Source organism: Bos taurus, chromosome 10 (assembly GCF_002263795.3).
Source record: "Bos taurus isolate L1 Dominette 01449 registration number 42190680 breed Hereford chromosome 10, ARS-UCD2.0, whole genome shotgun sequence".
NCBI classification, from domain to species: Eukaryota; Metazoa; Chordata; class Mammalia; order Artiodactyla; family Bovidae; genus Bos; species Bos taurus.
Window position 1 is genome coordinate 80,991,933 of NC_037337.1, and position 14,862 is coordinate 81,006,794.

Here is a 14,862-nt window from a genome sequence, read left to right on the forward strand (position 1 = left end):
CTGTAATAACTGTTGTGATTCCATTTTCTCTCCAGTGCTGAATGTCTCTGTAGGCATAATGATCAGTTGTTGTAAATATTAAAGTATTTAAAAAAATTTGTTGTTGAAACTTATAAAAATTGATAAAAACAGTACACATTGGGAGTTCCTTGGTGGCTTTTTGGTTAGGATCCTGGGCTTTCTTTGGTGGCCCGGGTTCAATCTCTGGTCTTGAACTGAGATCCCAAAAGCCATGTGGTGTGGCTGAAACAAAATCAAGTACACGTTGAATGGAAACCAAGAGTCACAGAGCAGTATTGTTGTTCATTTGCTAAGTCCTCTTCGACTCTGCGACCCCATGGGCTGCAGCACGCCAGGCTTCCCTGTCCTTCACTATCCCCTAGAGTTTGCGGCTCTTTGCATCAGGTGGCCAAAGAACTGAAGCTTCAGCTTCAGCATCAATCCTTCCAATTCAGGGTTGATTTCCTTTGGGATTGACTGGTTTGATCTCCTTGCTGTCCAAGGGACTCTCAAGAAGCTTCTCCAGCACCACAATTTGAAAACATCAATTCTTTGGTGCCCAGCCTTCTTTGGGCTACTTTGGTGGCTCAGAAGGTAAAGAATCCGCCTGCAGTGTGGGAGACCTGAGTTCGATCCCTGGGTTGGGAAGATCCCCTGGAGGAGGGCAGGGCAACCCACTCCAGTATTCTTGTCTTGGAGAATCCCCATGGATAGTGGAGCCTCATGGGCTTTAGTACATGGGTTTGCAAAGAGTCAGACATGACTGAGTGACTAAGCACAGCAGCCTTCTTTATGGTCCAACTCTCACATTTATACATGGCTATTTGAAAAGTATAGGTGGGGTCTAGCAAATTGCTGTGTCTTTGAACAGTGTAGATTTTAGGTCAGAGACTACAGATGGATAGCCCCAGAACCCAAAATAGTTTAAGTTTTAAATTATTTTTAAAATTTATTGAAACCTCAGACTTTTTTTATTTTGCTGGCAGGGTGTCAGAAACTAAATTTGTTGCTGACACTTGAAAACGGTGACATTTCACATAAAATTCAGGTATCTAACTTCTCTTAAGTCATCAAGATAATCTGAATATACTGGGTCTACTTCGCAAATAGGTGAGGAAGAGCACAGCAGCTGGTGCTCGATGATTGCTCTCCCACGTTTTCCCTCCATTATGGAGTCCAAAGGCCACTTGGCATTTATTGTTACCCTTGTGAAAGGGAAAGTCTTCGTCGCTCAGCCGTGTCCTACTCTTTTCGACCCCATGGACTGTAGCCTGCCAGGCTCTGTTCTTGGAATTCTCCAGACAGGAATACTGGAGTGGATAGCCGTTCCCTATTGTTCCACTTTTACTGTTGTTTTAAAAATAGTACAGAAATAGTAGTATATACCTATGTTTTCTATCAAAAATAGGAAAGCAAAAGATAGGTGGTCAAAAACCATATTGTAAGTATTGGTAAAAAAGTTAATCAGTTAATCCAAGGAAGAAATGAAAGGTTTTATTTGAGCCAAATTGGAGGATTGTAACCTGGGAAGAACATCTCAGAAAGCTGAGAATTGTTCCATCACTGAGAAGTCAAGGCACAGTTATAAAAGATTTTTGGGACCTAGGGCTGTACATCAGATGTTGTATTATTGCCCATTTATATTACCAAGATCTAAGTGCCATGTGATCCCTTGTGAGATCAAGAAGGAATGTTATCTCTGAGGAGTTGTCTTATTGATGCTAGGAGAATATTGCTCTTTATGACTGAGCAGGTATTTCTGCCGATGGGCAAGTTTAGGTTAATGCATAGTGCAGATACATGATGCACAGTGGGAAGAGAGAGGAGGCCAAAGGACAGAAAAAATTTTTTGGTTTTCTTGTCTTGCCCTAAAATAATGAATTTTATTTCACATATGAAAAATGTAGAAGAAACTATTTTGTGATAGAAAGGAAGACAGTGCCTACATATTTAATAGGACATCTGTGTCAATTTTCTCTTGCACTTGGCTTGCTTCACTTATTTATGTTACCCTGTTTTGACCTTGTGAACATTTCAAATTGCAGCCCCCTCTTGGCTCTCTAAGTTCTGCTCTTTTTCATTCTAGCCTGTCTTCTCTTTTGCATTGCCCTAGTTTATCCTCAGTAATTGAATGTGTTTTCTATGGGAGAACTACTGAGAACTTCTGAAACAACAGAAAGTCCACATTTACTCAGGCCTGTGTGTTCCATCCCCTACAGCTCACACCTTCTAGAAAAGTAAAAGTCTCCCCACCAACTTGCTGGTGATTAGATTTTTCAAATTGCAAAGCAGATGTTTCTGTTCAACTGTTAGAAATTGAGGGTTTAAGCACAAACAACCCAAGGAAGACCCATTAACTAAAATTTACTCACATTACATCAGCAAGCGGAAGTAAGAGTCTAGATTTTTTCTATTTTGATTTTGTAGGATTAAGAGAGCCCTGGGCAACTGATAGAGGGCAGGGTTTTTTTCCTTGGATGAGGATGGAGATACAGGTAGAGCACCTGCGTGTGTGCTCAATCGCTCAGTCCTGTCCGACTCTCTGTGACGCTGTGGACTGTAGCCCTCCAGGCTCCTCTGTCCGTGGGATTCTCCGGGTAAGAATACTAGAGTGGGTTGCTGTTTGCTTCTCCTGCTTATCTTCCCTACCCAGGGATCGAACCCTGTTCTCCTGCATTTTCCTGCAATGACAGACAGATTCTTTGCTGCTGAGCCATCTGGGAAGCCCAGAAGTAGAGTACAGGACATACCAAAAGGGGGGAAAATTAAAATAGCACTGTTTCACATAGAAATTTGTGGCGATTGTTTAAGTTTGTGGTTACGTGGATTGTGAATGGAACCTTTTTTTTTTTTGCGGGGTGGAGGGGGTACTTGTTTCCGTGTAGCTTCAAATTCTGTTTGTAAATATAGTGTTGCCATTTGTTTTTCAGATTGCGGGGTTAGTGATATGCTTTCCTAAACAGCAGGAAAGTTGAAGATGTCTAAACACTTAGTGGCCTTGACAGTGACCACCCTTCTTGGTGTGGCTGTCGGAGGGTTTGTCCTGTGGAAGGGCTTCCAGCGCCGGAGGAGTAAATCGAGCCCGGTGACCCGGCGGCGGCTGTCGCAGCAGCAGCAGCAGCAGCAGCAGCAGCAAGTGCCAGGCGGGAGAGAGCTGCCCGCTCCAGGAGAGGACCAGCCGCACTCCATTGCCCCCAGAGCCTCATGGGAAGAGAGGATCCTCGGAGCAAAGGTGATGACTGTGTCTCAGGAGGCGGAGTGGGATCAAATTGAGCCCTCACTTAGGAGTGAGATAGAAGATTTTCCAGTGCTTGGAATTGACTGTGAGTGGGTAAGTTAAAAAGCAAAACTGAAACAAGTATTTTCCACTTTTCCAGAGGTCTTGAGTAGTCAAATAGAGGATAAGATTAAAGGAGAATTAGCTTGTTCTTAGTTCAGTTCAGTTGCTTAGTCATGTCCGACTCTTTGCAACCCCACGGACTACAAAACGCCAGACCTCCCAGTCCATCACCAACTCCCGGAGTTTACTCAAACTCATGTTTATTGAGTTGGTGATGCCATCCAATCATCTCATCCTCTGTCGTCCCCTTCTCCTCCCGCCTTCAATCTTTCCCAGCATCAGGGTCTTTTCAAATGAGTCAGCTCTTCACATCAGGTGGCCAAAGTGTTGGAGTTTCAGCTTTAGCATCAGTCCTTCCAATGAATATTCAGGACTGATTTCCTTTAGGATGGACTGGTTAGATATCCTTGCAGTCCAAGGGACTCGCAAGAGTCTTCTCCAACATCACAGTTCAAAAGCATCAATTCTTCGCCACTCAGCTTTCTTTATAGTCCAACTCTCACATCCATACATGACTACTGGAAAAACCATGCTATGCTATGCTGTGCTATACTAAGTCACTTCAGTTGTGTCCGACTCTGTGTGACCCCATAGATGGCAGTCACCAGGCTCCCCCGTCCCTGGGATTCTCCAGGCAAGAACACTGGAGTGGTTTGCCATTTCCTTCTCCAGTGCATGAAAGTGAAAAGTGAAAGCGAAGTCGCTCAGTCGTGTCTGACTCTTAGCGACCCCATGGACTGCAGCCTACCGGGCTCCTCCATCCATGGGATTTTCCAGGCAAAAGTACTGGAGTGGGGTGCCATTGCCTTCTCCGACTGGAAAAACCATAGCCTTGACTAGATGGACCTTTGTTGGCAAAGTAATGTCTCTGCTTTTTTAATATGCTGTCTAGGTTGGTCATAACTTTTCTTCCAAGGAGTAAGCATCTTTTAATTTCATGCCTGCAGTCACCATCTGTGGTGATTTTGGAGCCCCCCAAAATAAAATCTGTCACTGTTTCCACTGTTTCCCATCTATTTGCCTTGAAGTGATAGGACTGGATGCCATGATCTTAGTTTTCTGAATGTTGAGCTTTAAGCCAACTTTTTCACTCTCCTCTTTCACTTTCATCAAGAGGCTCTTTAGTTCTTCTTCCCTTTCTACTATAAGGGTGGTGTCATCATCATATTTGAGGTTATTGATATTCCTCCCAGCAATCTTGATTCCAGCTTGTGCTTCATCCAGTCCAGCATTTCTCATGATGTACTCTGCATGTAAGTTAAATAATCAGGTGATAATATACAGCCTTGACATACTCCTTTTCCTATTTGGAACCAGTCTGTTGTTCCATGTCCAGTTCTAACTGTTGCTTCCTGACCTGCATACAGATTTCTCAGGAGGCAGGTCAGGAGGTCTGTTATTCCTATCTCTTAAGAATTTTCCACATCTCTTATTAATTCAGCATACTACCTTGCCAAGATTCTGTTATCTCTGTGTTCTGGATATCTGGAGTACAGTTAGGAGCCAGGAAATGTAATCAAAGGAGGCCCCAAGCAGAATAGCTGCCACCAAATCAGATCACAGGTGGTAGGAGGAACTAAAGACGCCAATACAGTGATGACCAAGAAGAGAACACCTGATGCTGTGGGAAAAGTTTAGTATTCACACAAGGCCTTACAGAGCTACTGAGGGGATTTCTTTATATCAGCAATAGTTGAGTAGTAGTTTATACCAGTGACCTTGGGCCATCAGGAAAGGATTGGGAATTTTTAGTTGATTGTGTATAAGAATTATGTCATTTTAGAAATATTAACATATTTCTATGTTATTTTAGAAATGTTTACACCAGCAACAATAGAAGAAAGCATTAGTAAACATTGAGCTTTAGTAGATTAGGAAAATTCTCATTTGTCAAACACCTTGATTATTCCAACCAAATGAAGTGTAACTGCAGAAACAATAGGGTAGGATGAAGTGAATAGTTAGTAACAGCTATTGATTTAATAGTGATATGTTTACTACAGCAGAGTGAGTTAAAGTGGCAAATAATCCAAAACCCCCTTTGTTTTAGCTTTCAGTGTATTGAACTTCTGCTGATGCCACTCCTCCCTTCGGGTGTGATTGCATTTCCCTGATTGCTGCCACAGAAAAACCTTCATCCATCCTCCTTTCCATTCTTCCATCTCCGATTCCCTTTCTCTTTCGTTTGCTTTTGTGTATTTGCTTAGTTATTATTTTTGTCCTTGTTTTATACAGTCAGTATTTGTTTAGATTTACCAAAGTGTTTACCTTTTTCTTTGCTCATCTTTCCTTGTATCTCAGAACTTTCCGGCATCATCCTCTTTAAGGCTGTTGTTTAGAAGTTCACTTTTTGAGGGCTCATTGATAGTAAATTAATTATTATTATTCTGTGAAAGTGAAAGGGTTAGTTGCTCATTCGTATCTGACTCTTTGCGACCCCATAGACTGTAGCCCGCCCAGGCTCCTCTGAATTTGGGATTCTCCAGGCAAGAATACTGGAGTGGGTTGCCATTCCCTTCTCCGAAGGATCTTCCAGACCCAGGGATTGAACCTGGGTCTCTTGCATTGCAGGCAGATTCTTGACTGTCTGTGCCATCAGGGAACCCCATTGTTCTGAAAGTGTCCTTATTTTGCTTTTGATCTTTGAAGATATTTTCACTGGATACAAAATTCTCGTTTAGCAGCTTATCAGTTTCAAGGTCGCTTTCCACTGTCTTCTGGCTTCCATTGTTGCTGTTGAAAGTAACTGTCTGTCTAAATGTTGATTCTTTATACGTACTCAGATTTTTTGTAGACACTTTTAATATCTTCTTTTTGAATTGCTGATTCTGAAGATTCACTAATAATCTAAGAGAGACTAAGTGTTGTTGTCTTTCTGTACTTCCTGCTTGGGATTCAGAGAGAGATCTGGATATGGTGACTGGTGTTGCACCTCAGTTCTAAATTCTCTTTGAAGGCTGCCTTCACCCTGTTTTTTCTTCTCTTCCTCCTCTTCTCACCCCTCCTCTTTCACCTCTTCTTTCTTGCTGAAATTTGATCAGCTATATTCTGAACTTTTTTGCTCTCCTACATGTCTTGTAATCTCTTTTATATTAAACATGTCTTAATCTCTGGATTTATTCTGCACAATTTCTTCAGGTCTCTTTTCAGTTCCCTTTTTATTTCTTTCATTTTGTGTAATCTGCTATTTAACTTACTCCTTGAATCTTTTTTTAAACCTTTTTTTTATTGTGAAATAAAACACATCAAGAAAAGTGCCTGGAACAAAAATATTAATATAACAGTTAGATGGTTTATCTAAAGAGAACAGTGTGTAACTGGAGACTAGGTTAAGCAACAGTATTTGCTAGCCACCCCAGAAGCTCCCCTTGTGGCCCCTTGTAATCATTGTCCCCCCCACCAGGGTTACTGTTATCTTGATTTTATGGTATTTACTTTCTTGTCTTTCTTTATACTTTTACTACTTAAACATGCATCCCTAGACACTGTAGTTAAGTTTTGTCTGCTTTTAAAGTTTAATGTAAATGAAAATATCTAGTGTGTATTTTGTGTCTGGCTTCCTTTGTTCCAACATTATGCTCGTGATGTTTACTGTTGTTGTGAGTGACTGATTTCATTACCATATGGCCATTGTGGGAATATATCCTGATTTGTTCATCCATTTTAATGTTGATGAACTTTTGGTTTGTTCACGGTTTGGGGCTGTTTCGAAGAATGTGAAGTGAACAAATGCACTTATTTTTGGGCGTACAGTATTTATGAGTGGAGTCCTGGGTCTTGGAGTTTTATGTATATCTTTAACTCTTATAAATAATGCTAAATTGTATTCCCAGATGGTTTTAACTAGTTTACCCTCATCAGTAGTAATGAGTGTACCCGTTATTTTCAGCTGTTTTCAGAAGTGGTTCTAAAAATTTAACTTCTCACTAAGACTGTATGAAAACTGCCTTTGTCCTATATCCTTGTCCATATCTGGTACTATCAGATTTTAAAATTTTAGCTCTTCTAATGGATGTGTAGTAATATTTTATTGTGGTTTTAATTTGCATATCCCTGATTAGCCCTGAGATTGAGCATCTTTTTAAAAAAATTTTATTGATCATTTGGATATCTTTTTTTAATGGAGTAGCTGTTCAAGTCACTTGCCTCCTTTTTTTTTTTTTTAATCAAGTTTCCTTTTTCTTACTGATTTATAGGAGTTCTTTTATATTATAGTTATGAACGCTTTGTGAGTTAAATGTGTTGTAAATGTCTTCCCCCATTCTGTGGATTGCCTTTACATTCTTTTAAAGCTTGATGATCAAAAAATCTATATAGTGCTGTATAACAAGCCTTACCTTATCTCTCTAGTCATGAGTGTACTCTCCTATATTATTTTCTTGGAGTTTTGTAGTTTTAACCTTGCATATTTAGATTTTATACTCTATCTGGAATTGAGTGTGTGTGTGTGTGTATGATGTGAGGTATAGTTGAGTTTCATTTTCCCCTCATGGATATTCAGTTGTCCTAGCACCATTGGTTGAAAAGATAAAATTTTTCTTCACTGCTGTGCAATGATACTAACTAGTGCTACTAAGCATTTGCTCAGTCGTGTCCGACTCTTTGTGACCCCATGGACTGTAGCCCACCAGGGTCCTCCGTCCATAGGAGTCTTCAGGCAAGAGTACTGGAGTGGGTTGCCATTTCCTTCTCCAATGATACTTTACTATAAAACAAGTATCTGTATATGAGTTTATCTATTTCTGGACACTCTAGTAATCTAATTTTCTGTTCTTCCACCGGTGGTCACAAACTGTCTTAGTTATGGTTGCTTCGTAATGACTCTTGATATCTGTGACAGCAACACTTCCTTTTTTTTTTCCTGTCCTGATCTTAAGTTCTCTGACCAGAGATTGAACCTGTGCCCGCCCTGCAGTGGAAGCACAGAGTCTTAACCACTGGACCTCCAAGGAAGTCCCAGCAAGACTTTCTATCTTGTTATTTTCCCAGAAGGTCTTGGATATTCTCAGTCCTTTGCATTTCCTTAAATATTTTAGAATCGACTTTTCAAGTTCTAACAAAGAAAAATTCTTGATATTTTGATTGCATTGGATCTAATAGATCAGTTTGTGAGGAATTGACCTTATTCTAATATTGAGTTTTCTAATATAAAAATATTTATTTAGATCATTAACTTCTCTTAGTAATGTATTTGTAGTTTTCTGAGATTTAATAAATTCTATTATAAGTGAAATCTTAAAAGATGTTGTTTCTGATAGATAGAAATGTCATTTTATTAAAGAACTTAACTAAACCCACTTATTAATTCTAATTACTTGTAGATTCTTTTTGATTTCTGTGTAAACTGTTATGTCATCTGTGAAGTGAGAATTTTCTTTCCAGTCCTTACACTTTGTATTTTTTTTCCTGCTCTACTGTATGAGTGGTGATAGTAGGCATCCTTGATTCATTCCCTATCGTAGAATGACAGCTTTTAACATTTTCTCATTGAGTATGTTGGTTGCATAGCATCATCGACTCAATGGACATTAGTCTGGGCAAACTCTGGGAGATAGTGAAGGACAGGGAAGCCTGGCGTTCTGCAGTCCATGGGGTCTCACCTAGTCGGATATGACTTAGCAACTGAACACAACAAATGTTACCTGCAGTAAGGTTTGTTTACAGATTAAATATATTCAATTCTATTCTTGGTTTCTTTTTCTTTTTAATTTATTTGGCTGTGCTGGGTCTTAGTTGTAGTACTTGGATCTTCCTTGCAGCGTGTGAAATCTAGTTCCCTGACCAGGGACCAAACCTGGGCCCCCTGCATTGGGAGCACAGAGGCTTAACCATGGGACAACCAGGGAAGTCCCTATTCTTGGTACTTAAGATTTTTTATGTTGTTTTGTTTTTCTGGTCGCTTGTGTGATCTTAGTTCCCTAACCAGGAAGTGAACCCAGGCCCTTGGCAGTGAAAGCATGGAGTCCTAATCGCCAGACTGCCAGGGAATTCACTAGAAGTTTTTTTTTTTTTTGAAGAATGAAATATTGTTGTTGGAGCAACATAGATGAACCCAGAGGATACTGAGTCAGACAAAGGCAGATATTCTAGGATATCACCTAATATGATACAAATGAATCTATATACGAAACAGTAATAGATTCACATACATAGACAACAAATCAGTTTTCTATTTAACAAAGGGAAAAGGGGGTGGAGGAGGGATAAACTAGGAGTGTGGGATTAACAGATGTAAATTGTTATACATAAAATAGATAAACAGCAAAGGTTTATTATATATCTTTTAATAACCTATAATGGAAATTAATCTGAAATATATATATAACTGAATCACTTTGCCCTACACCTGAAACTAACAATTTTATAAATCAATTATACTTCAACTTTTTAAAAGGTTTTTTTAAATCATGAATAGTTGTTGAATTTTATCAAGTGCCTTTTCTGCATTTCTTGAGATGAGTATGTCGTTTTTCTCCGTTAGTCTGTTGCTGTGATGAAATACATTAATTTTCAAATTCCTGGAATAAACCCAACTTGGTCATGATGTCTTATTCTCCTTATACATTGCTGATTTCATTTTGCTAGTGTTTTTTAAAAAAATCTATATTCATGAGGGATACTGGCTTATAATTCTACTTTCTAGAAATTACCTTGTCAGAGTTTGATTAAAGTATGAGGCTGGCTTCATACAATAGGTTAGGGATGTTCATTATTTTTGTGTTCTCTGGAAAAGTTTGTGTAAGATTGTCAATTCTTTTTTCCTTAAATGTTTGATTAAAATCTACTGGTGAAACCATCTGGAATTTTCTTTTAAGGGAGGTTTCTGAATTATGAATACAATATTAAGATAGTTTGGAGGCTATTCATGTTTCCTATTTCTTCATGTCTGTTTTGATAAATTATATTTTTAATCTAAATCTTTTTTTTTCAAAATTTTAAATTACAGATGTATTGTTTATAATATCCTCTAACAATTTTTTTTCCCTATCAGATGGATATGTGAGGACGGCTCCTTTTTCATTTTTGACATTGCTTATTTGCTTCTCTCTTTTTTCTTGATTACTCCTTCCATGTGTTTATCAATGTTATTAGTCTTTTCAAAAAAATCAGCTTCTGGCATTGTTGGTCTTTATTGTTTGTTTGTTCTATTACACCAATTTGTGCTCTTCATTATTTCTTTTCTTCTACTTGCCTGAGTATAATTTGCTATTCTCCATCTATTCTTCAACCTACTCTAATCTGACATCCTATCATACTGCTGCACTGAAAGTGATGAAGTTGATGGCTTTCTTGTTTTCCAATCCAGTGGACACCTATTTGGAATCATGTTATGCTAGCTCTCCAGAGCATCTGTGTAATTCCTGCACGAGACATTCTCTCTGGCTTTCATGCCATCACACTCTCCTATTTCCTATCTTACTGGTCTTTCCTCTTTAAAAAAAAATTGTTTAATTCATTTTTGTTTTTGGCTGTGCTGAGTCTTTGCTGCCGCGCAGGCTTTTCTCTAGTTGCGGTGCAGGGCTTCTCGCTGCGGGGGCTTCTGCTGCTGCAGAGCACGGGCTCCAGAGTGCATAGGCTTCAGTAGTTGAGGCACATGGGCTCAGTAGTGGCAGCTTCCAGGCTTCAGAGCACAGGCTCAATAGTTCATGGGCTTAGCTGCTCCAAGACATGTGGGCTCTTCCTGGACCAGGGATCGAACCCATGTCTCCTGCATTAGCAGGTGGATTCTTTACCACTGAGCCACCAGGGAAGCCCCTAGTCTTCCTCTTTTTCCTTTTCTGATCCCCCTTCTACCTCATATCTAAATATTGAGATGACTTATGCTTGGTCTCTTCTGTCCCACCCCAGTTCAAACTCAGATGCCTACAAGGTCCAGATAAGAAATGTCAGTGAATGATGTAGAGTGATTGTTTTGCATTTTTGAAGGCATAGGAATAGTTTTCAATTTCATAAAGAAATATGTTCCCTTCCTTTTTTCTTTAAACACAAGGTCTATGATCTATTTTCCATTTTCCTATTTTTGATAGGGACATGGACTGAGAAATATTTCTCTGTATTGGAGAAACAGTGGTTTACAGCTACAATGATAAATAGGAAATGACAGTTGGCTTCAGTGTTGAGAAGACATTATGGTGAATTAGAGAATTTGTGTCTTATGTAAATGAAGAAGCTGCTGTGCAGTTCAAGCCAAGTGTTGCCAGATTGTCCAGTTCTTTAAAAAGAAACTCAACATAATAGATTTTTTAAAATGTGAGCTCCACTAATTTAAAAGTTCTGACACCATTTTTAAAATGTGGAGACCAAAAAAAAAATATTAAACATATCTGTGGGTCAGCATCTCTAACTTATGTCCTCTATATTCTTTTTCTAAGGGATCTCATGTAGTTTTGTGGCTTTAAGTGTCATGATAAGCTGAAGACTTTCAAAATTAGAACTCCAGCTCTTTATATCCATCTATCTACTTGAATCCTCCCTTGAATGTCTAATAGTCATCTCAGACTTAATATGTTCCTAACAGAGCTCTTGATTTTTCTTCCCACACTTGTATTATCCCTAGTCTTCTCCACCTTTAAGATTAAAATCAGAGAGACATCCTCCCCCTTACAGGTTGTCTAACAGAAGTGATATGATTGAAAATCAGACACAAACAGGCAGTTATAGAATGTTAAGTTTCTTTATTGGCAAAATATATGGAAATTCAAAGAAGCAGTTATAGAAAGCAGGAAATAACACAGCATTCTCCCAGATAGAGGTATGTGTTTCCAGATTCCCCGAGTTACCCATGGTGATGTGCAACTATGGATAAATTCTGTACAAAATGAGGATTCTGCCATGCTTTAGAAGCTATTATTGCCTTTCTCCTGGAGGCAGGGGATGGAGATGTTAAATATCTTTCTGACCCCTGACTCTTGCCTGATTTTTTCTGGAGTCTCTGACTATAGACAACCTTGCTTAACAGATGCAAATAATTAGTGTAATAAAGACTGAATGAAGTGAAGGTCATTTTCCCAAGAGCATCCCTCTGCAGGCCTAGGCTTCAGGCTTGCCTGAAGTCACCTCCCTTTTCCTTACTATTAACCCTTCCCTTCCATTTAGGAAGTATTACCAATGCTAGCTCTGAAATAGATTTTACATCGTCTACATCTTTACATCTCCTCTATTTCCCTCCTAGTCCAAGCCTCAAGTATTTCTTATCTGCACCTTTGCAATGCCTCCTGACTGGCCTCCCTACTTGGACTCTTATATACCTACGATCCCTTCTCCACAGAGTTAGCAAAGTGATCTTTTAAAAATGCATGCTTGATCATCTCAGTTCCTTGCCTAAAAAAAGCCTCCACTGCATTGTATAAAACCAAGATGTCTTAATTACTTATGTGTTCTTAATGACTCACATTCTTTCGCCTCTCAGCATCTCTCATTTTGTCTCCTGTTCTCTTTCCATCCTCTTTCTTACTATTTTCCAGCCTCACTGGGCCTTCATTCTGTTACCCGAATGGACAAGCTCATTCCTGTCTCAAAGCCATGGTCTAATTTAACTGATACATTAACTCCACAGAGGGGGTGCTCAATGTGTGTGCACACTAAGTCGCTTTAGTCGTGTCCTCTTTGCGACCCTATGGACTGTAGCCCCCCAGGCTCTTCTGTCCCTGGGATTCTTCAGGCAAGAATACTGGAGTGGGTTGCCATGCGCTCCTCCAGAGGATCTTCCCAACCCAGGTATCGAACCTGCAGCTCCTGCATTGCAGGCAGATTCTTTACCGCTAGTTAACTTTGTTCCAGCCCATAAATATGGTTTCAGATTCTTCTTTGCTCCCTGCTGCCATCGTGGGGTCATTTAAAGAATCACAGACTTTTCCATAATCTCTAAACCAATTCTAAGTAAATCACTGAAATATGGGAAAAGTGTTAGAAATTTTGTTTACAATGATTGATGGCATCATCCATTTAAAATTTTTGCTCTTGTGTTTATTCAATAACATCTATATCATTAGTATAGTACCACATTTATACGATTTAAAATGCATGTGTATATTTATTGTGTATGTCCCAAATATTTTTTATGAGTTGACTAATCCAAAAAGAAGAAAAAAGACATTGACCACTGGATTGCATAAGACTAACAAAATTAAAATATGGTGTATTTTTTTCCTATTAAATATAGCATTGGTAAACCAAGAATTTCATTGTTTTCCATGGGTAGTAAGTGATGTCAGGGCAAAAAGATGTTGGCAGAGGATGAAATATAAGAAATTAAAACTAGATAGCTTATTCTTTATGTCAAATTGATTCTGCTAGAAGCATTATTCCTCCAATTATATATTCAGTATAAATTGGGTACCTATTGGAATCATAAACATTTGGATTCCTAGTGGAAAAACCTTAATTATCATTCAGTAGATATTAAGCACAATCCAGAAACAGTATTAAAAAGATAACTTATCTATCTATTTAATGTATTTTAGACAGTGGAACTTGATTGAAAAGATTTTCAAAGATCCCTGGCCTTAGGAATTAGCAGTGAGTATTATATCAAATTAGCAGTGCTAACGGAGGAGGCAATGGCACCCCACTCCAGTACTCTTTCCTGGCAAATCCTATGGACAGAGGAGCCTGGAAGGCTGCAGTCCATGGGGTCGCTAGGAGTCGGACACGACTGAGCAACTTCATTTTCACTTTTCATTTGCACGCATTGGAGAAGGAAATGGCAACCCACTCCAGTGTTGTTGCCTGGAGAATCCCAGGGAGGGGAGCCTGGTGGGCTGCCATCTATGGGGTCGCACAGAGTCGGACACGACTGAAGCGACTTAGCAGCAGCAGCAGTGCTAAATATTAGAAGTGGAGATTTTCTACTTTTTCTTGGAGAAACCTTGTATTATACAGTGAGGGAATTATGTACTAATAAAAAAAAAAGGTGATTTGGCCACATCCAGGTGAATTATTATAGAACAGGAGCCAGTAGTTGAATTTCTTCTAGATCTTGTTGACTTTGGCTGAGCCCCAAGAAACAGACACATTGGAGATCAAACTGACCTGGTTTTATTTGAGGATATGGAGTAGCGCTCACTGATAAAGCAGTGCCTGAGAAGGGAACTCCTAAAGCTTTTGTGAGTTAAACCATGGTTTTACTTAGCATAGAAGTAGAAGCTGAGGATGAAGTCCCTCCTGATTTTATGATTCTTGATCTAGACTATTTCTTCTACATTCTACAGATTGGGAAACTCAGGTTCCAGTTCTGACTTTGCCCCAATTTCTCCGTGTTTAGGCAATTTACCTCATTTGTAGGCCTTCCCTTTCTTCTCCTGAAAAATGAGAAGGATTGAAATTTATTGAATGCTTAACTTGGGTTCCGTGGATAGCTTTAGGGGGCCTTGAATTAATGTGAGTTTTGTATGTAAACTTTTCTAGGAATAATTTCCTTAGCTGTAAGCATTTTCTCCAATTTATCTATTACTTCAAAAAAAACTAAATCAGTTAATATGTAAAGTTATTTTTATCTCTTAAGATATAAGCATCCTAGCTTA

At 39.1% G+C, this 14,862-nt stretch overlaps 1 protein-coding gene across 3 annotated transcripts in view; it reads left to right on the top strand.

Annotated features, from left to right (window-relative positions):
• EXD2 (exonuclease 3'-5' domain containing 2) overlaps positions 1-14,862 on the top strand; it is a 67,052-nt gene that overhangs the window by 19,375 nt on the left and 32,815 nt on the right. For all 3 annotated transcript variants that reach the window (XM_059890905.1, XM_024998099.2, XM_002690983.6), the window contains one exon: positions 2,931-3,331. In XM_059890905.1, coding sequence (XP_059746888.1) covers positions 2,978-3,331 — 354 coding nt within the window. In that variant the 5' untranslated portion in view covers positions 2,931-2,977. The remainder of the gene's footprint in view (positions 1-2,930; positions 3,332-14,862) is intronic.